We start from the raw sequence: 20,367 nt of genomic DNA on the forward strand, positions 1-20,367 counted from the left end.
CCTCTTGTGTCTAACCCTTTAGTAGAGAGAGTGTAGGTCCTCTTGTGTCTAACCCTTTAGTAGAGAGAGAGTAGGTCCTCTTGTTTCTAACCCTTTAGTAGAGAGAGAGTAGGTCCTCTTGTGTCTAACCCTTTAGTAGAGAGAGAGTAGGTCCTCTTGTGTCTAACCCTTTAGTAGAGAGAGAGAGAGTAGGTCCTCTTGTGTCTAACCCTTTAGTAGAGAGAGAGTAGGTCCTCTTGTGTCTAACCCTTTAGTAGCGAGAGAGTAGGTCCTCTTGTGTCTAACCCTTTAGTAGAGAGAGAGTAGGTCCTCTTGTGTCTAACCCTTTAGTAGAGAGAGAGAGAGTGAGTAGGTCCTCTTGTTTCTAACCCTTTAGTAGAGAGAGAGTAGGTCCTCTTGTGTCTAACCCTTTAGTAGAGAGAGAGAGAGAGAGTAGGTCCTCTTGTGTCTTAGCCTTTAGTAGAGAGAGAGAGAGTAGGTCCTCTTGTGTCTAACCCTTTAGTAGAGAGAGAGAGTAGGTCCTCTTGTGTCTAACCCTTTAGTAGAGAGAGAGAGTAGGTCCTCTTGTTTCTAACCCTTTAGTAGAGAGAGAGTAGGTCCTCTTGTGTCTAACCCTTTAGTAGAGAGAGAGAGTAGGTCCTCTTGTGTCTAACCCTTTAGTAGAGAGAGTAGGTCCTCTTGTGTCTAACCCTTTAGTAGAGAGAGTAGGTCCTCTTGTGTCTAACCCTTTAGTAGAGAGAGAGTAGGTCCTCTTGTGTCTAACCCTTTAGTAGAGAGAGAGTAGGTCCTCTTGTATCTAACCCTTTAGTAGAGAGAGAGTAGGTCCTCTTGTTTCTAACCCTTTAGTAGAGAGAGAGTAGGTCCTCTTGTGTCTCACCCTTTAGTAGAGAGAGAGTAGGTCCTCTTGTGTCTAACCCTTTAGTAGAGAGAGAGTAGGTCCTCTTGTGTCTAACCCTTTAGTAGAGAGAGAGAGAGAGAGTAGGTCCTCTTGTGTCTAACCCTTTAGTAGAGAGAGAGAGAGTGAGTAGGTCCTCTTGTTTCTAACCCTTTAGTAGAGAGAGAGTAGGTCCTCTTGTGTCTAACCCTTTAGTAGAGAGAGAGAGAGAGTAGGTCCTGTTGTGTCTAACCCTTTAGTAGAGAGAGAGTAGGTCCTCTTGTGTCTAACCCTTTAGTAGAGAGAGAGAGTAGGTCCTCTTGTTTCTAACCCTTTAGTAGAGAGAGAGTAGGTCCTCTTGTGTCTAACCCTTTAGTAGAGAGAGAGAGTAGGTCCTCTTGTGTCTAACCCTTTAGTAGAGAGAGTAGGTCCTCTTGTGTCTAACCCTTTAGTAGAGAGAGTAGGTCCTCTTGTGTCTAACCCTTTAGTAGAGAGAGAGTAGGTCCTCTTGTATCTAACCCTTTAGTAGAGAGAGAGTAGGTCCTCTTGTGTCTAACCCTTTAGTAGAGAGAGTAGGTTCTCTTGTGTCTAACCCTTTAGTAGAGAGAGTAGGTCCTCTTGTGTCTAACCCTTTAGTAGAGAGAGAGTAGATCCTCTTGTGTCTAACCCTTTAGTAGAGAGAGAGTAGGTCCTCTTGTATCTAAACCTTTAGTAGAGAGAGAGTAGGTCCTCTTGTGTCTAACCCTTTAGTAGAGAGAGAGTAGGTCCTCTTGTGTCTAACCCTTTAGTAGAGAGAGAGTAGGTCCTGTTGTGTCTAACCCTTTAGTAGAGAGAGAGTAGGTCCTCTTGTGTCTCACCCTTTAGTAGAGAGAGAGTAGGTCCTGTTGTGTCTAACCCTTTAGCAGAGAGAGAGTAGGTCCTCTTGTGTCTAACCCGTTAGTAGAGAGAGAGAGTAGGTCCTCTTGTGTCTAACCCTTTAGTAGAGAGAGAGTAGGTCCTCTTGTGTCTAACCCTTTAGTAGAGAAAGAGTAGGTCCTCTTGTGTCTAACCCTTTAGTAGAGAGAGAGAGTAGGTCCTCTTGTGTCTCACCCTTTAGTAGAGAGAGTAGGTCCTCTTGTGTCTAACCCTTTAGTAGAGAGAGAGTAGGTCCTCTTGTGTCTAACCCTTTAGTAGAGAGAGTAGGTCCTCTTGTGTCTAACCCTTTAGTAGAGAGAGAGTAGGTCCTCTTGTGTCTAACCCTTTAGTAGAGAGAGAGAGTAGGTCCTCTTGTGTCTAACCCTTTAGAAGAGAGAGAGTAGGTCCTCTTGTGTCTAACCCTTTAGTAGAGAGAGAGAGTAGGTCCTCTTGTGTCTCACCCTTTAGTAGAGAGAGAGTAGGTCCTCTTGTGTCTAACCCTTTAGAAGAGAGAGAGTAGGTCCTCTTGTGTCTAACCCTTTAGTAGAGAGAGTAGGTCCTCTTGTGTCTAACCCTTTAGTAGAGAGAGAGTAGGTCCTCTTGTGTCTAACCCTTTAGAAGAGAGAGAGTAGGTCCTCTTGTGTCTCACCCTTTAGTAGAGAGAGAGTAGGTCCTCTTGTGTCTCACCCTTTAGTAGAGAGAGAGAGTAGGTCCTCTTGTGTCTAAACCTTTAATAGAGAGAGAGAGTACGTCCTCTTGTGTCTAACCATTTAGTAAAGAGAGAGAGAGAAGGTCCTCTTGTGTCTAACCATTTAGTAAAGAGAGAGAGAGTAGGTCCTCTTGTGTCTAACCCTTTAGTAGAGAGAGAGTAGGTCCTCTTGTGTCTAACCCTTTAGTAGAGAGAGAGTAGGTCCTCTTGTGTCTAACCCTTTAGTAGAGAGAGAGTAGGTCCTCTTGTGTCTAACCCTTTAGTAGAGAGAGAGTAGGTCCTCTTGTGTCTAACCCTTTAGTAGAGAGAGAGTAGGTCCTCTTGTGTCTAACCCTTTAGTAGAGAGAGAGAGAGTAGGTCCTCTTAAGTCTAACCCTTTAGTAGAGAGAGAGTAAGTCCTCTTGTGTCTAACCCTTTAGTAGAGAGAGAGAGTAGGTCCTCTTGTATCTAATCCTTTAGTAAGGAGAGAGAGAGAGAGTAGGTCCTCTTGTGTCTTACTCTTTAATAGAGAGAGAGAGTAGGTCCTCTTGTGTCTAACCCTTTAGTAGAGAGAGAGTAGGTCCTCTTGTGTCTAACCCTTTAGTAGAGAGAGAGAGTAGGTCCTCTTGTATCTAATCCTTTAGTAAGGAGAGAGAGAGAGAGTAGGTCCTCTTGTGTCTTACTCTTTAATAGAGAGAGAGAGTAGGTCCTCTTGTGTCTAACCCTTTAGTAGAGAGAGAGAGTAGGTCCTCTTGTGTCTAAACCTTTAGTAGAGAGAGAGAGAGAGAGTAGGTCCTCTTGTGTCTAAACCTTTAGTAGAGAGAGAGTAGGTCCTCTTGTGTCTAAACGTTTAGTAGAGAGGGAGAGAGAGAGTAGGTCCTCTTGTGTCTAACCCTTTAGTAGAGAGAGAGTAGGTCCTCTTGTGTCTAACCCTTTAGTAGAGAGAGAGTAGGTCCTCTTGTGTCTAAACCTTTAGTAGAGAGAGAGAGAGTAGTCCCTCTTGTGTCTAACCCTTTAGTAGAGAGAGAGTAGGTCCTCTTGTGTCTTACTCTTTAGTAGAGAAAGAGAGAGTAAGTCCTCTTGTGTCTAACCCTTTAGTAGAGAGAGAGAGTAGGTCCTCTTGTGTCTAAACCTTTAGTAGAGAGAGAGAGCGAGAGTAGGTCCTCGTCTGTCTAACCCTTTAGTAGAGAGAGAGTAGGTCCTCTTGTGTCTAACCCTTTAGTAGAGAGAGAGTAGGTCCTCTTGTGTCTAAACCTTTAGTAGAGAGAGAGTAGGTCCTCTTGTGTCTAACCCTTTAGTAGAGAGAGTAGGTCCTTGTGTCTAATCCTTTAGTAAGGAGAGAGAGAGAGAGTAGGTCCTCTTGTGTCTTACTCTTTAGTAGAGAAAGAGAGAGTAGGTCCTCTTGTGTCTAACCCTTTAGTAGAGAGAGAGTAGGTCCTCTTGTGTCTAACCCTTTAGTAGAGAGAGAGTAGGTCCTCTTGTGTCTATCCCTTTAGTAGAGAGAGTAGGTCCTTGTGTCTAATCCTTTAGTAAGGAGAGAGAGAGAGTAGGTCCTCTTGTGTCTTACTCTTTAGTAGAGAAAGAGAGAGTAGGTCCTCTTGTGTCTAACCCTTTAGTAGAGAGAGAGAGTAGGTCCTCTTGTGTCTTACTCTTTAGTAGAGAAAGAGAGAGTAAGTCCTCTTGTGTCTAACCCTTTAGTAGAGAGAGAGAGTAGGTCCTCTTGTTTCTAACCCTTTAGTCGAGAGAGAGTAGGTCCTCTTGTGTCTAACCCTTTAGTAGAGAGAGAGAGTAGGTCCTCTTGTGTCTAACCCTTTAGTAGAGAGAGAGAGAGTAGGTCCTCTTGTGTCTATCCCTTTAGTAGAGAGAGTAGGTCCTCTTGTGTCTAACCCTTTAGTAGAGAGAGAGTAGGTCCTCTTGTGTCTAACCCTTTAGTAGAGAGAGAGTAGGTCCTCTTGTGTCTAACCCTTTAGTAGAGAGAGAGAGAGTAGGTCCTCTTGTGTCTAACCCTTTAGTAGAGAGAGAGTAGGTCCTCTTGTGTCTAACCCTTTAGTAGAGAGAGAGAGAGTAGGTCCTCTTGTGTCTAACCCTTTAGTGGAGAGAGAGAGTAGGTCCTTGTGTCTAATCCTTTAGTAAAGAGAGAGAGAGAGAGTAGGTCCTCTTGTGTCTTACTCTTTAGTAGAGAAAGAGAGAGTAGGTCCTCTTGTGTCTAACCCTTTAGTAGAGAGAGAGAGTAGGTCCTCTTGTGTCTAACCCTTTAGTAGAGAGAGAGTAGGTCCTCTTGTGTCTAACCCTTTAGTAGAGAGAGTAGGTCCTCTTGTGTCTAACCCTTTAGTAGAGAGAGAGTAGGTCCTCTTGTTTCTAACCCTTTAGTAGAGAGAGAGTAGGTCCTCTTGTGTCTAACCCTTTAGTAGAGAGAGTGTAGGTCCTCTTGTGTCTAACCCTTTAGTAGAGAGAGAGTAGGTCCTCTTGTTTCTAACCCTTTAGTAGAGAGAGAGTAGGTCCTCTTGTGTCTAACCCTTTAGTAGAGAGAGAGTAGGTCCTCTTGTGTCTAACCCTTTAGTAGAGAGAGAGAGAGTAGGTCCTCTTGTGTCTAACCCTTTAGTAGAGAGAGAGTAGGTCCTCTTGTGTCTAACCCTTTAGTAGCGAGAGAGTAGGTCCTCTTGTGTCTAACCCTTTAGTAGAGAGAGAGTAGGTCCTCTTGTGTCTAACCCTTTAGTAGAGAGAGAGAGAGTGAGTAGGTCCTCTTGTTTCTAACCCTTTAGTAGAGAGAGAGTAGGTCCTCTTGTGTCTAACCCTTTAGTAGAGAGAGAGAGAGAGAGTAGGTCCTCTTGTGTCTTAGCCTTTAGTAGAGAGAGAGAGAGTAGGTCCTCTTGTGTCTAACCCTTTAGTAGAGAGAGAGAGTAGGTCCTCTTGTGTCTAACCCTTTAGTAGAGAGAGAGAGTAGGTCCTCTTGTTTCTAACCCTTTAGTAGAGAGAGAGTAGGTCCTCTTGTGTCTAACCCTTTAGTAGAGAGAGAGAGTAGGTCCTCTTGTGTCTAACCCTTTAGTAGAGAGAGTAGGTCCTCTTGTGTCTAACCCTTTAGTAGAGAGAGTAGGTCCTCTTGTGTCTAACCCTTTAGTAGAGAGAGAGTAGGTCCTCTTGTGTCTAACCCTTTAGTAGAGAGAGAGTAGGTCCTCTTGTATCTAACCCTTTAGTAGAGAGAGAGTAGGTCCTCTTGTTTCTAACCCTTTAGTAGAGAGAGAGTAGGTCCTCTTGTGTCTCACCCTTTAGTAGAGAGAGAGTAGGTCCTCTTGTGTCTAACCCTTTAGTAGAGAGAGAGTAGGTCCTCTTGTGTCTAACCCTTTAGTAGAGAGAGAGAGAGAGAGTAGGTCCTCTTGTGTCTAACCCTTTAGTAGAGAGAGAGAGAGTGAGTAGGTCCTCTTGTTTCTAACCCTTTAGTAGAGAGAGAGTAGGTCCTCTTGTGTCTAACCCTTTAGTAGAGAGAGAGAGAGAGAGTAGGTCCTGTTGTGTCTAACCCTTTAGTAGAGAGAGAGTAGGTCCTCTTGTGTCTAACCCTTTAGTAGAGAGAGAGAGTAGGTCCTCTTGTTTCTAACCCTTTAGTAGAGAGAGAGTAGGTCCTCTTGTGTCTAACCCTTTAGTAGAGAGAGAGAGTAGGTCCTCTTGTGTCTAACCCTTTAGTAGAGAGAGTAGGTCCTCTTGTGTCTAACCCTTTAGTAGAGAGAGTAGGTCCTCTTGTGTCTAACCCTTTAGTAGAGAGAGAGTAGGTCCTCTTGTATCTAACCCTTTAGTAGAGAGAGAGTAGGTCCTCTTGTGTCTAACCCTTTAGTAGAGAGAGTAGGTTCTCTTGTGTCTAACCCTTTAGTAGAGAGAGTAGGTCCTCTTGTGTCTAACCCTTTAGTAGAGAGAGAGTAGATCCTCTTGTGTCTAACCCTTTAGTAGAGAGAGAGTAGGTCCTCTTGTATCTAAACCTTTAGTAGAGAGAGAGTAGGTCCTCTTGTGTCTAACCCTTTAGTAGAGAGAGAGTAGGTCCTCTTGTGTCTAACCCTTTAGTAGAGAGAGAGTAGGTCCTGTTGTGTCTAACCCTTTAGTAGAGAGAGAGTAGGTCCTCTTGTGTCTCACCCTTTAGTAGAGAGAGAGTAGGTCCTGTTGTGTCTAACCCTTTAGCAGAGAGAGAGTAGGTCCTCTTGTGTCTAACCCGTTAGTAGAGAGAGAGAGTAGGTCCTCTTGTGTCTAACCCTTTAGTAGAGAGAGAGTAGGTCCTCTTGTGTCTAACCCTTTAGTAGAGAAAGAGTAGGTCCTCTTGTGTCTAACCCTTTAGTAGAGAGAGAGAGTAGGTCCTCTTGTGTCTCACCCTTTAGTAGAGAGAGTAGGTCCTCTTGTGTCTAACCCTTTAGTAGAGAGAGAGTAGGTCCTCTTGTGTCTAACCCTTTAGTAGAGAGAGTAGGTCCTCTTGTGTCTAACCCTTTAGTAGAGAGAGAGTAGGTCCTCTTGTGTCTAACCCTTTAGTAGAGAGAGAGAGTAGGTCCTCTTGTGTCTAACCCTTTAGAAGAGAGAGAGTAGGTCCTCTTGTGTCTAACCCTTTAGTAGAGAGAGAGAGTAGGTCCTCTTGTGTCTCACCCTTTAGTAGAGAGAGAGTAGGTCCTCTTGTGTCTAACCCTTTAGAAGAGAGAGAGTAGGTCCTCTTGTGTCTAACCCTTTAGTAGAGAGAGTAGGTCCTCTTGTGTCTAACCCTTTAGTAGAGAGAGAGTAGGTCCTCTTGTGTCTAACCCTTTAGAAGAGAGAGAGTAGGTCCTCTTGTGTCTCACCCTTTAGTAGAGAGAGAGTAGGTCCTCTTGTGTCTCACCCTTTAGTAGAGAGAGAGAGTAGGTCCTCTTGTGTCTAAACCTTTAATAGAGAGAGAGAGTAGGTCCTCTTGTGTCTAACCATTTAGTAAAGAGAGAGAGAGAAGGTCCTCTTGTGTCTAACCCTTTAGTAGAGAGAGAGTAGGTCCTCTTGTGTCTAACCCTTTAGTAGAGAGAGAGTAGGTCCTCTTGTGTCTAACCCTTTAGTAGAGAGAGAGTAGGTCCTCTTGTGTCTAACCCTTTAGTAGAGAGAGAGTAGGTCCTCTTGTGTCTAACCCTTTAGTAGAGAGAGAGAGAGTAGGTCCTCTTAAGTCTAACCCTTTAGTAGAGAGAGAGTAAGTCCTCTTGTGTCTAACCCTTTAGTAGAGAGAGAGAGTAGGTCCTCTTGTATCTAATCCTTTAGTAAGGAGAGAGAGAGAGAGTAGGTCCTCTTGTGTCTTACTCTTTAATAGAGAGAGAGAGTAGGTCCTCTTGTGTCTAACCCTTTAGTAGAGAGAGAGTAGGTCCTCTTGTGTCTAACCCTTTAGTAGAGAGAGAGAGTAGGTCCTCTTGTATCTAATCCTTTAGTAAGGAGAGAGAGAGAGAGAGAGTAGGTCCTCTTGTGTCTTACTCTTTAATAGAGAGAGAGAGTAGGTCCTCTTGTGTCTAACCCTTTAGTAGAGAGAGAGAGTAGGTCCTCTTGTGTCTAAACCTTTAGTAGAGAGAGAGAGAGAGAGTAGGTCCTCTTGTGTCTAAACCTTTAGTAGAGAGAGAGTAGGTCCTCTTGTGTCTAAACGTTTAGTAGAGAGGGAGAGAGAGAGTAGGTCCTCTTGTGTCTAACCCTTTAGTAGAGAGAGAGTAGGTCCTCTTGTGTCTAACCCTTTAGTAGAGAGAGAGTAGGTCCTCTTGTGTCTAAACCTTTAGTAGAGAGAGAGAGAGTAGTCCCTCTTGTGTCTAACCCTTTAGTAGAGAGAGAGTAGGTCCTCTTGTGTCTTACTCTTTAGTAGAGAAAGAGAGAGTAAGTCCTCTTGTGTCTAACCCTTTAGTAGAGAGAGAGAGTAGGTCCTCTTGTGTCTAAACCTTTAGTAGAGAGAGAGAGCGAGAGTAGGTCCTCGTCTGTCTAACCCTTTAGTAGAGAGAGAGTAGGTCCTCTTGTGTCTAACCCTTTAGTAGAGAGAGAGTAGGTCCTCTTGTGTCTAAACCTTTAGTAGAGAGAGAGAGAGTAGGTCCTCTTAAGTGTAACCCTTTAGTAGAGAGAGAGAGAGAGTAGGTCCTCTTGTGTCTAACCCTTTAGTAGAGAGAGAGTAGGTCCTCTTGTGTCTAACCCTTTAGTAGAGAGAGAGTAGGTCCTCTTGTGTCTATCCCTTTAGTAGAGAGAGAGTAGGTCCTTGTGTCTAACCCTTTAGTAGAGAAAGAGAGAGTAAGTCCTCTTGTGTCTAACCCTTTAGTAGAGAGAGAGAGTAGGTCCTCTTGTGTCTAACCCTTTAGTAGAGAGAGAGTAGGTCCTCTTGTGTCTAACCCTTTAGTAGAGAGAGAGTAGGTCCTCTTGTGTCTAACCCTTTAGTAGAGAGAGAGAGAGAGTAGGTCCTCTTGTGTCTAACCCTTTAGTCGAGAGAGAGTAGTTCCTCTTGTGTCTAACCCTTTAGTGGAGAGAGAGAGTAGGTCCTTGTGTCTAATCCTTTAGTAAAGAGAGAGAGAGAGAGTAGGTCCTCTTGTGTCTAATCCTTTAGTAAAGAGAGAGAGAGAGTAAGTCCTCTTGTGTCTTACTCTTTAGTAGAGAAAGAGAGAGTAGGTCCTCGTGTCTAACCCTTTAGTAGAGAGAGAGAGAGAGAGTAGGTCCTCTTGTGTCTAAACCTTTAGTAGAGAGAGAGAGAGAGAGTAGGTCCTCTTGTGTCTAACCCTTTAGTAGAGAGAGAGTAGGTCCTCTTGTGTCTAACCCTTTAGTAGAGAGAGAGAGTAGGTCCTCTTGTGTCTAATCCTTTAGTAGAGAGAGAGTAGGTCCTCTTGTGTCTAACCCTTTAGTAGAGAGAGAGAGTAGGTCCTCTTGTGTCTAACCCTTTAGTAGAGAGAGAGAGTAGGTCCTCTTGTGTCTAACCCTTTAGTAGAGAGAGAGTGAGTAGGTGCTCTTGTGTCTAACCCTTTAGTAGAGAGAGAGAGAGAGTAGGTCCTCTTGTGTCTAACCCTTTAGTAGAGAGAGAGAGAGTAGGTCCTCTTGTGTCTAACCCTTTAGTAGAGAGAGAGTGAGTAGGTGCTCTTGTGTCTAACCCTTTAGTAGAGAGAGTAGGTCCTCTTGTGTCTAACCCTTTAGTAGAGAGAGTAGGTCCTCTTGTGTCTAACCCTTTAGAAGAGAGAGAGAGTAGGTCCTCTTGTGTCTAACCCTTTAGAAGAGAGAGAGTAGGTCCTCTTGTGTCTAACCCTTTAGTAGAGAGAGTAGGTCCTCTTGTGTCTAACCCTTTAGTAGAGAGAGAGTAGGTCCTCTTGTGTCTAACCCTTTAGTAGAGAGAGAGTAGGTCCTCTTGTGTCTAACCCTTTAGTAGAGAGAGAGAGTAGGTCCTCTTGTGTCTAACCCTTTAGTAGAGAGAGAGAGTAGATCCTCTTGTGTCTAACCCTTTAGTAGAGAGAGAGAGAGTAGGTCCTCTTGTGTCTAACCCTTTAGTAGAGAGAGAGTAGGTCCTCTTGTGTCTAACCCTTTAGAAGAGAGAGAGTAGGTCCTCTTGTGTCTAACCCTTTAGTAGAGAGAGAGTGAGTAGGTGCTCTTGTGTCTAACCCTTTAGTAGAGACAGAGAGTAGGTCCTCTTGTGTCTAACCCTTTAGAAGAGAGAGAGTAGGTCCTCTTGTGTCTAACCCTTTAGTAGAGAGAGAGTGAGTAGGTGCTCTTGTGTCTAACCCTTTAGTAGAGACAGAGAGTAGGTGCTCTTGTGTCAAACCCTTTAGTAGAGACAGAGAGTAGGTCCTTTTGTGTCTAAACCTTTAGTAGAGAGAGAGTAGGTCCTCTTGTGTCTAACCCTTTAGTAGAGAGAGAGTGTAGGTCCTCTTGTGTCTAACCCTTTAGTAGAGAGAGAGTAGGTCCTCTTGTGTCTAAACCTTTAGTAGAGAGAGAGAGTAGGTCCTCTTGTGTCTAACCCTTTAGTAGAGAGAGAGTAGGTCCTCTTGTGTCTAACCCTTTAGTAGAGAGAGAGTAGGTCCTCTTGTGTCTAACCCTTTAGAAGAGAGAGAGTAGATCCTCTTCTGTCTAACCCTTTAGTAGAGAGAGTAGGTCCTCTTGTGTCTAACCCTTTAGTGGAGAGAGAGAGTAGGTCCTCTTGTGTCTAACCCTTTAGTAGAGAGAGAGTGAGTAGGTGCTCTTGTGTCTAACCCTTTAGTAGAGAGAGTAGGTCCTCTTGTGTCTAACCCTTTAGTGGAGAGAGAGAGTAGGTCCTCTTGTGTCTTACTCTTTAGTAGAGAAAGAGAGAGTAAGTCCTCTTGTGTCTAACCCTTTAGTAGAGAGACAGTAGGTCCTCGTCTGTCTAACCCTTTAGTAGAGAGAGAGAGTAGGTCCTCTTGTGTCTAAACCTTTAGTAGAGAGAGAGAGAGTAAGTCCTCTTGTGTCTAACCCTTTAGTGGAGAGAGAGAGTAGGTCCTCTTGTGTCTTACTCTTTAGTAGAGAAAGAGAGAGTAAGTCCTCTTGTGTCTAACCCTTTAGTAGAGAGAGAGTAGGTCCTCGTCTGTCTAACCCTTTAGTAGAGAGAGAGAGTAGGTCCTCTTGTGTCTAAACCTTTAGTAGAGAGAGAGAGAGAGTAGGTCCTCGTCTCTCTAACCCTTTAGTAGAGAGAGAGTAGGTCCTCTTGTGTCTAAACCTTTAGTAGAGAGAGAGAGAGTAGGTCCTCTTAAGTGTAACCCTTTAGTAGAGAGAGAGTAGACTCTCTTGAGTCTAACCCTTAGTAGAGAGAGTAGGTCCTCGTGTGTCTAACCCTTTAGCAGAGAGAGAGTAGATCCTCTTCTGTCTAACCCTTTAGTAGAGAGAGAGAGTAGGTCCTCTTGTATCTAACCCTTTAGTAGAGAGAGAGTAAGTCCTCTTGTGTCTAAACCTTTAGTGCAGAGAGAGAGAGGAGGTCCTCTTGTGTCTATCCCTTTAGTAGAGAGAGAGTAGGTCCTCTTGTGTCTCAATCTTTAGTAGAGAGAGAGTAGGTCCTCTTGTGTCTAACCCTTTAGTAGAGAGAGAGTAGGTCCTCTTGTGTCTCACCCTTTAGTAGAGAGAGAGAGTAGGTCCTCTTGTGTCTCAATCTTTAGTAGAGAGAGAGTAGGTCCTCTTGTGTCTAACCCTTTAGTAGAGAGAGAGTAGGTCCTCTTGTGTCTCACCCTTTAGTAGAGAGAGAGAGGAGGTCCTCTTGTGTCTAACCCTTTAGTAGAGAGAGAGTAGGTCCTCTTGTGTCTAACCCTTTAGCAGAGAGAGAGAGTAGGTCCTCTTGTGTCTATCCCTTTAGTAGAGAGAGAGTAGGTCCTCTTGTGTCTCAATCTTTAGTAGAGAGAGAGTAGGTCCTCTTGTGTCTAACCCTTTAGTAGAGAGAGAGTAGGTCCTCTTGTGTCTCACCCTTTAGTAGAGAGAGAGTAGGTCCTCTTGTGTCTATCCCTTTAGTAGAGAGAGAGTAGGTCCTCTTGTGTCTAACCCTTTAGTATAGAGAGTAGGTCCTCTTGTGTCTAACCCTTTAGTAGAGAGAGAGAGAGTAGGTCCTCTTGTGTCTATCCCTTTAGTAGAGAGAGTAGGTCCTTGTGTCTAATCCTTTAGTAAGGAGAGAGAGAGAGAGTAGGTCCTCTTGTGTCTTACTCTTTAGTAGAGAAAGAGAGAGTAAGTCCTCTTGTGTCTAACCCTTTAGTAGAGAGAGAGTAGGTCCTCTTCTGTCTAACCCTTTAGTAGAGAGAGAGTAGGTCCTCTTGTGTCTATCCCTTTAGTAGAGAGAGTAGGTCCTTGTGTCTAATCCTTTAGTAAGGAGAGAGAGAGAGAGTAGGTCCTCTTGTGTCTTACTCTTTAGTAGAGAGAGAGAGAGAGTAGGTCCTCTTGTGTCTAACCCTTTAGTCGAGAGAGAATAGGTCCTCTTGTGTCTAACTCTTTAGTAGAGAGAGAGTAGGTCCTCTTGTGTCTAACCCTTTAGTAGAGAGAGAGTAGGTCCTCTTGTGTCTAACCCTTTAGTAGAGAGAGAGAGAGTAGGTCCTCTTGTGTCTAACCCTTTAGTAGAGAGAGAGAGTAGGTCCTCTTGTGTCTAACCCTTTAGTAGAGAGAGAGTAGACCCTCTTGAGTCTAACCCTTTAGTAGAGAGAGAGAGAGAGTAGGTCCTCGTCTGTCTAACCCTTTAGTAGAGAGAGAGAGTAGGTCCTCTTGTGTCTAACCCTTTAGTAGAGAGAGAGAGTAAGTCCTCCTGTGTCTAACCTTTTAGTAGAGAGAGAGTAGGTCCTGTTGTGTCTAAACCTTTAGTAGAGAGAGAGTAAGTCCTCTTGTGTCTAACCCTTTAGTAGAGAGAGAGTAGGTCCTGTTGTGTCTAACCCTTTAGTAGAGAGAGAGTAGGTCCTCTTGTGTCTAACCCTTTAGTAGAGAGAGAGAGAGAGTAGGTCCTCTTGTGTATTACCTGCAGCTACAAGCTGGTGACACTGAAGCTGTCATCGCTGGGGGGGTCTAGTAGCTGACAGAGCACCCCTCCTCCTCCTCGAGGCGGGGGCTGTGGGTGGTAGCGTGGGTGCATCCCGGGGTACGGAGGGTAACCCAGGTCCTCAGAATGCGGCGAGGACGCCAGGGGAGGCTTGTGGGTGGGGGAGGTGTACGGGGAGAGCTGCAGGGGGGCTGGTCGCAGCCCTGAGTTGAGGTGGGGAGGCAGGTCCCGTTTGTGAGGTTGCGTGGGCATGGCGCTGTGAGGAGGGCGCTCCTCATAAAGCAGGGGGTGAGTGTGGGAGTGAGGTGAGAGGTTAGGGTGGGGGTGAGTGTGTGGGGAGAGGTTAGGGTGGGGGTGAGTGTGTGGGGAGAGGTTAGGGTGGGGGTGAGTGTGTGGGGAGAGGTTAGGGTGGGGGTGAGTGTGTGGGGAGAGGTTAGGTTGGGAGTGTGGATGAGGATGTTGGTTCTGGTTTGAATGAAGGTGTGTGTTGATGTGCGGGTGTGTATTGATGTGGGGGTTGGTGTGTGTGTGCGGGTTGGTGTTGGGGTTAGGGTGTGTGTGTGGGCTCAAGCTTGTCTTAGGTGTGTGTGGACTCATGTTTGCATGAGGGTTGCTGTTAGGGTGTGTGTGTGTGTTGGTGTGTGCGGTAGTGTGAGTGTTAGGGTTGTTGTTAGGGCTAGTGTGAGGGTTAACATTAGCGTGTACATGTGTGTTGTTGTGTGCATTAGCATGTGTGTGTGTCGGGGTGTGTGTGTTAGCGTGGGGGCTGCTGCTGAGCGATGCCCCTCCGTACCAATAGGGGGAGCTACAGTAGCTGGGAGAATCATACTGGGAGGGGAAGTGGTCCTTGGAAACGGTTGCCAGGTTACGATGGGGGGGGCTCTGCGCTGTTCCACAGTGTGGCAGTAACCGTGGCGATGGTGAGCAGGAGGGATCGAAGGAGGCGGGGGGGGGAGCAGGGGTGAGAGGGGGGTGGTAGGGCTGGGGAGCGGGGGATAGTTTGGGAGGATAGGAGGAGGATGTGGAAGTCATTCCAGGGGAGAGAGAGGAGGAGGAGGCCTCACCTGGGAAGAGGGCTGGGTAGTGCTCCTCTGAGGACGGGGTGGAGGGGTGGGCGGAGTAAGGGCACGGGGAGGGGTACTCACAGGGCTCGGTGGGGTAGCCGAGATGTGAGGTGGGGTTAGGGAGGGGGGAGAGGCTGCTGCTGTCTCCACTGTAGTAGTCAAGGCCTTCCTGGAACAACCCCCCCTGAGCAGCACTCCCTCCACCTCCAACCCCACCCCCAGCAGCCTTACCCTTCTTCCCCCCTGGGGGGCGCTCACCAGGGGACGGGGACAGCCCCCCTCCTCTGCCTCCTCTTACCCCCCTGGCCTGCCGTCCCCCCATTCCACTGCGTTTTCCACCAGAACCCTGGGTTGGGGTGGAGGGCTGGGTCTGGCCTGAGGGGCTGGTGGGAGAGTCTGGGGTGGTCCCTGGTCCTGCTCCTGGTCCGCCACCCCCCTCCTTCTCCGTTTGGGGTTCGGCAGCATTCCGTTTCCTGCGCCCCCGGCTGGGCTTCCCCTGCCCCTGGAAGAGAACGTTCTGGCTCCAGTTGTAGGAGGGGCCTGAGGCGCTCTCATGCCAGTCCATCATCAGCTTCTCCAGACTTGATAGGCTGGACTGGCCTTGACCTCCCTCTCCACCAATAGGAAGAGACTCCCTCCCTCCCCCCTGCCTGTAAGCTCCACCTCCGGAGCCTGACCCCGAGCCTCCGCCACTGACCCCACCTCCTGACCCGGTGACCCCTAGGTGGGAGGAGTCAGAGGAGGACTCTGATTGACTCTCGAGGAAGGGTTGTCGCTTGGCCTTCTGGGGGGTGTAGTTGGAGATGTCCAGGATGTCTTTGGGCTCGCTGGGGCCTGGGTCACTGTAGCCTCCTGGGTAGCCACCATAGCCCGGCCTGCAACACACACACACACACAGCAGAGGATCAGTTTCAGCAAGGCAAACCACAGAAACTCTAACCTTGATAACATAAGTACTTATTTGGGACCCAAGGTGATTTTGTAGATCAGGGTTCTGAGCAGTCCAACTGCAATGTAGCGTAATGTATCTCAAACACTGTACACACTTATAAGAGGTTAGAGTAGGATTGTAGTAGAGTTTTCTAATCCAAATGTTGTGGTTCCAGGTAATTTAGACCTACCTGAAGCTACTTACCTGTAGTTACACTGGTTGGAGGGGTAGTGTCTGTATCCCTCTGGGGAAGATGAGGAGGGGAAGGGGCTGTTCTTGGCCATATACCCCCCTCTTCCTGGAGAAGATGGTCCAACCTGCCCAAGATAGCCCCCATAGCCCCGCTTGGAAAAACTGGAATATCCCATCTGACCCTGGCCCATGGGGGTGGCCGTGGAGGCCTTACTCAGCCCGGCTGCCCCATAGGCTGCGAAGCTGCAGTCTGTGGGTCTTTGTGGCGCTGCGCTGCCCCCTGCAGGAGAGGAGGAGGAATAGCCAGGCGGGTAGTGACCGTAGGAGGAGGGATGGGGGGAGCTGGGGGAGCGGGATGGAGGGAGGGAGGGAGCGGTGGACTTGGGGAACGAGGAGGAGGTGGGGGAGTTCTGGGACAGGTTATAACGGTAAGGAGGTCTGGAAGAGGAGGAGGAAGAGGGATGATGTTGGGTTGGGTTCTCCCTTGGCTCTCCTTTGGGGCTGCGTTTGGGGAAGGCTGGGGACCAGCGAGGGCCTGGGCCGCGGGCAGGGCTGGAAGAGTCGTAGTCCAGGGTGGGAGGAGGTTTCCTGGGGTCAGGGCGAGGGGAGGAGATGTCCAGGAGGTCTGAGGAGTTTTCAGAGTCCAGCAAGGAGCGGAAATATCCGGCGAACAAACCCTGCGTCTCCTCTCCACCTCCACCGCCTCTGCTGCCGCCAGGGCTGCCATACGCACTCCCTCTCCCCCCCTCACAGGACGGGAAGCCCCCCCTCGGGGAGCCACAGACCTGGTACCCTCCTGGCCCTCTCTCCCTCATGCCTCCCCCCTCCTCCCCCCAGACACCTCCCCCATTAAACCAGTCTTGTTCCAGCTGCCCCCCTGCCTCCCCCTTTAGAACCCCATTCTTGCGCGAGCGTCGTTTCTTAACCGGCTTCCCCCCCTCACCCCCAACCCCCATCTCCCCCCCTGCAGCCCCTCCTCCCCTGCCTCCCCCACCCTTCCCTCGTTTCTTGAGTAACCCTGGTTCTGACAGAGCAGGGGTCACTTTCCTTTTCTTCCCGATCGTCTCAAAAAAGTCACTGAAGGAGCTCTTGAAGCCCTCTCCCCCGGCTCCTCCTGCTCCTCCCCCTGCTCCTCCTCCCCTGCCTCCAACACCTCCCCCCCTACCTCCCCTGCGTCTGAACCCTGTGAGTCGGTGGAGCAGGGCGGAGATCCCAGGGTTGTCGGACGGCGTGTGAAAGCTGTCCGGTTCGCTGGGTGTCCAGCAGCGTGGTGGGGAGCAGCGGCCAGTGGCTGGCGGTTGGCGGTTGAGGAATGCCAGTTTAGACAGAACGTCTCCGTACTCCGTCTTCACGTCATTGGTGTCGTTCACGTACGACGGTTGCGGAGACGGGAGCTTGGCCCGCCGGCGCCGACGAGGTTTCTTGGACTCGCCATTCCCACCGGTGGTTTTATCCGGCGTTCCAGGTACAACCTGTTTGGGAGGTCGGCCACGGCGACGTTTCAGGATCACCGGAAGTTCTCCAGGCGGGAACATGACCATCACACTCTTCCCGTTGTTCTTCATACGGAGGAGCGCAGTTGGCTCTCGGACTACCATTGTCCCCCCCTCGGCTCCCTCCAACCCACCATCGCCACCTGCCCCGCCCTTCTCAACTGTCTCCATGGAGGAAATCTTGTAGCTCTTCTGGCGTCGGCTGAGGTTGACTGGGATACGAGCTACCTTCACCACGATACGCCTCACCTGGGGAACAAACACAAACAAACAAATATTATTTCCCGGGTGAAATCTAGTTGTCAAGTGATGTCAAATCAACATGACAAGATGGGTTTTGGTTTCTTTTGACTGCTATGTGATTAATAATATCATAGAACTTGAACTTACACCAACAAACCGGCGTTTTCGTTTGGTGGGGGGATCTAGTTCACCAGGCTCCTCCTTCTTCACTGCCGGCCGGGGCACGGTATTGGTCAATGGACGAGGCAAGGTATTGGTTGCTGGTCTGGGATTGGTTGCTGATCTGGGCAAAGGTTTGGGCGAGGCTTTCATCGATGGTCTGGGTTGGGATTTTGGTTTGGCATTGGTTGAAGATTTGGGTTGGGGTTTGGTTGAAGTTCTATATTGGGATTTGGGTGATGGCCGGGGGGCGGAGTGAGAGGAGGGGTGTGATGAGGGGTGTGTTGAGGGGAGTGGTGCTACAGGTACTGGTACAGGTGAGGCTGCAGGCTTGGAGGCTGCAGGCTTGGAGTCTGCAGGCTTGGAGGCTATAGGCTTGGAGGCTGCAGGCTTGGAGGCTGCAGGTAGACACTCCTCCACTGTGGGGCGCTCTACCTTCACATGTACACTCACCCTCTCTTTCTCCTCTTCCTCTTCCATCTCCTCCCCCTCCCTCTCACTCTCCCTCCCTCCCCTCCTCTCTCCATCCTCAGTGCATCTGCGGATGCGGGAAGACTTGCGTAGCTGGCAGGGGAAGCGAGGTCGACCGGAGCTACGAAGTGCATACTTTCTCTCACCTTCGACAGGTACAGGGGAGGGGTCTACAGGGGCTGGACCAATAGTAGAAAGGTCTGTACAGGCTGGACCAATAGGAGAAAGGCCTGGAGGATTTGGACCAATAGCTCTTGAGGGTTTAGAGAGATCTAGAGGTGTTGAACTAATATTAGGGGCAGGGCTAATGGCTGGGGGCATATCTCTGTTTGCAGAGTGTGGAGGAGCGGGGCTGCAGGGAGAGAAAGCAGCTTGCTGATTGGTGCAGGCTGAATGATTGAGAGGCAGGAGGACCTGTCGCTGAGGTGATCTGGTGTGTGTCTCTGGTGATGAATCAGTTCTGGGCTGCTCTGGACCGGCAGAGTCCAAGTGTGTGTGAGCATCCATTTGTCTGTGAGCACTTGTGTGTGTGTGAGCGTCTATGCATGTCTCTGCGGGTGTCTGCATTTGGATGTCCTTGTGTGTCTGCATGCCTATGACGGTCTGTCTAGGTGTGTGTGTTGGAGCGTCGTTGCGTGTGTGTGTCTCTGTCTGCCTCCGTCTGCGTGTTCCAAGGACAGGCCTCCTGTGCAGGTGAAGACCGTTAGACAGGGAGGGGGGTGAGGGGGAGGGTAAAAGTTCAAGGGTCTCCTGAGCTCCAGCCTCAGCGCTGGGTTCCACTGTGACCTCCTCCTGTACCCCTACAGCCCTTTCCCCCCCCAAACGCCACCTGCGGCCCCTCACACCCCTGCTCCTTTACTACGGCCCTGCCGTCGCACCCCACCCTCCCCCCTCCCCCCCGACCGAAGGCGTCCAGACAGGCGGCTCATCCACCCAGGGCGACAGCGATGATGATGTCAAAGTGAGAGTGTCAGTGTTGGGCCCCAGTGATCCTCTTCGGAGAGGTTAGGGAGCTCTCTCCCTTTCTCTGTGTTTATGTGTGTTCCTCTGAAGTCACAGGCCTATATCCTGAAGGGTTGGGGACCTGAGGAGCGAGAGATACATAAGATCAACACACTCCGAACAGTAAATTCTAACAGAGAATTAACGTAATGATAAAGGGAGAAATTGGGATTAGGTGCCAATCATTCTCATTCATATAGGATTGGGATTGTTTTGTAAACAGATTTCGGGCTCTAATTAATCCGTATCGCAGAAGTTTAGCGTTACAGCGTGACTGAAATTTAAAGGCAATGTTCCCACGTTAGCGGAGACTGCATTCACGGTACAGGCGGCATATGTCTGCTCAATCGAAAATTACCTTTTACATTTTTATCTAGCAATCTGTAACGCTTCAGCGATCCAGATTGAATAGAGCCTATAGTTTGGACCACAAATACTTTAATGTAACAGATCAGTAACTTTGATGTATGATAGTTTCATTTTGGGGTGAACTGTTCCTCTACTGTTACCAAGAAGTAACGTTGATAGAACATTGACACAGCATAACATCCCAGTGCTGTCATTTACCATTCTGTCAGAGTTTATCCAGACCGGCTGTCTGTCTGCTGCGGTTCTTTGGGTCGCCAGTATGTCAGTGCAGTTCATGCACACATACTACACACTCGTCTCTAACACACACTATAAACTCTACTCTCTTTCTCAGCTGCTGCTCTTGACTGCCCATCACTTCTAAAGAGAGAGAGAAAGAGAAAGCACAAAGGGGGGGGGGGGAGTGGGGAGAGCGAGAGAGCCAGAGAGAGAGAGAAAAGGAGGAAGAGGGAGATGGACAGCCATTAACAGGACAGCCGTGATGTTTGACTAGAAGGTTACACACACATACACACACACACATTGTGACTTCACAGTCCCAAACAGGGAAAGAGAAATGTGTGAATATTAACCAGCAGGGGGAGGCAGAGAAATGATTAATAGAAGTCACATTCTGTTTGGTGGAGAGGGAGAGATGGAGGGATAGAGATGGAGGGATGTATACAAAAAAAAACACAGTAAGACCTTGTGAAAAAAATTAAAAGCCAAATGAGAATGGAATGGTATCTTAAAAACCACACACACACACACACACACACACACAATCATTTCCATTGTCAGCAGTGTTGGGGAGCAGTGAACTACATGTAGTTCAAATAGTCATTCAAATATTTTCTTCCGTAGCTTGGTGGTGGTTGAACTAAATAAAAATCTCAGTAGTGTTTTCAAAAGTACTTTTTGCCATGTAGTGGTGCAGCTAACAGCTAACAGCTAACAGCACACACTACTTGTTTTGCAAAAAGATAAGAAAATATGAGTGAAAAAGGCAATTTATTTAATATTTTTATTTCAGACCTCCTATCTAGCACATTTGGTTCCTTGGAAGTTTTGGGGAATGTCTGTTTTTGGTTTCTCATTGGTTCTGAGAACGAAGCCATAAGTTTCCTGAGCAGTAAAACGGAACGTTTAAAAAACATGTTTCAATAAGACTTTTAATAACACTGCTAGCTTAGGTTAACTGTTTTGAACTTGAAGCACAGATCGGACACATTTAATTAATTTGCTTAATCATGCAAACACATAAAAAAAAAATATTGTGGCACGACGTCAGCGTACGGAAGTCCAGAGAGGACATATGAATAAAACAATTATTCCCACGTTATGTCGAGATCACAACTTATATATCTAATTATCACAACATAACAAAAGTTGTTTTGTCGAGATCACAAGATAAACTATAAATAGGAGCGGACGTATTGATGACAGATTGACAGTATGGCTGAGACGGCAGCGCATACGTTTTTATTGATTGCTACACTAAGGGATGCTACATTTCATGCTAACATCATGCTTTAATTTGTGTTTGGAGCTCATTATCTGTTTATAA

General features: G+C 47.9%; 2 protein-coding genes across 2 annotated transcripts in view; both read right to left on the minus strand.

The window, feature by feature from the left end:
• LOC123724005 (AT-hook DNA-binding motif-containing protein 1) overlaps positions 1-15,953 on the minus strand; it is a 64,207-nt gene extending 48,254 nt beyond the window's left edge. Inside the window, exons 1-2 of the mRNA XM_045709450.1 lie at positions 15,097-15,953; positions 12,877-14,836 (exon numbers count right to left, since the gene is read on the minus strand). Of these exons, the coding sequence (XP_045565406.1) occupies positions 12,883-14,836; positions 15,097-15,899 (2,757 nt within the window). The 5' untranslated portion in view covers positions 15,900-15,953 and the 3' untranslated portion in view covers positions 12,877-12,882. The remainder of the gene's footprint in view (positions 1-12,876; positions 14,837-15,096) is intronic.
• ahdc1 (AT hook, DNA binding motif, containing 1) overlaps positions 15,934-20,367 on the minus strand; it is a 33,281-nt gene continuing 28,847 nt past the window's right edge. The window contains exons 2-5 of the mRNA XM_045709218.1: positions 19,020-19,181; positions 16,968-18,534; positions 16,028-16,826; positions 15,934-15,971 (exon numbers count right to left, since the gene is read on the minus strand). Coding sequence (XP_045565174.1) covers positions 15,934-15,971; positions 16,028-16,826; positions 16,968-18,041 — 1,911 coding nt within the window. The 5' untranslated portion in view covers positions 18,042-18,534; positions 19,020-19,181. The remainder of the gene's footprint in view (positions 15,972-16,027; positions 16,827-16,967; positions 18,535-19,019; positions 19,182-20,367) is intronic.

The sequence above is a fragment of the Salmo salar genome, chromosome ssa27 (assembly GCF_905237065.1).
Source record: "Salmo salar chromosome ssa27, Ssal_v3.1, whole genome shotgun sequence".
In the NCBI taxonomy this organism is placed as follows: Eukaryota; Metazoa; Chordata; class Actinopteri; order Salmoniformes; family Salmonidae; genus Salmo; species Salmo salar.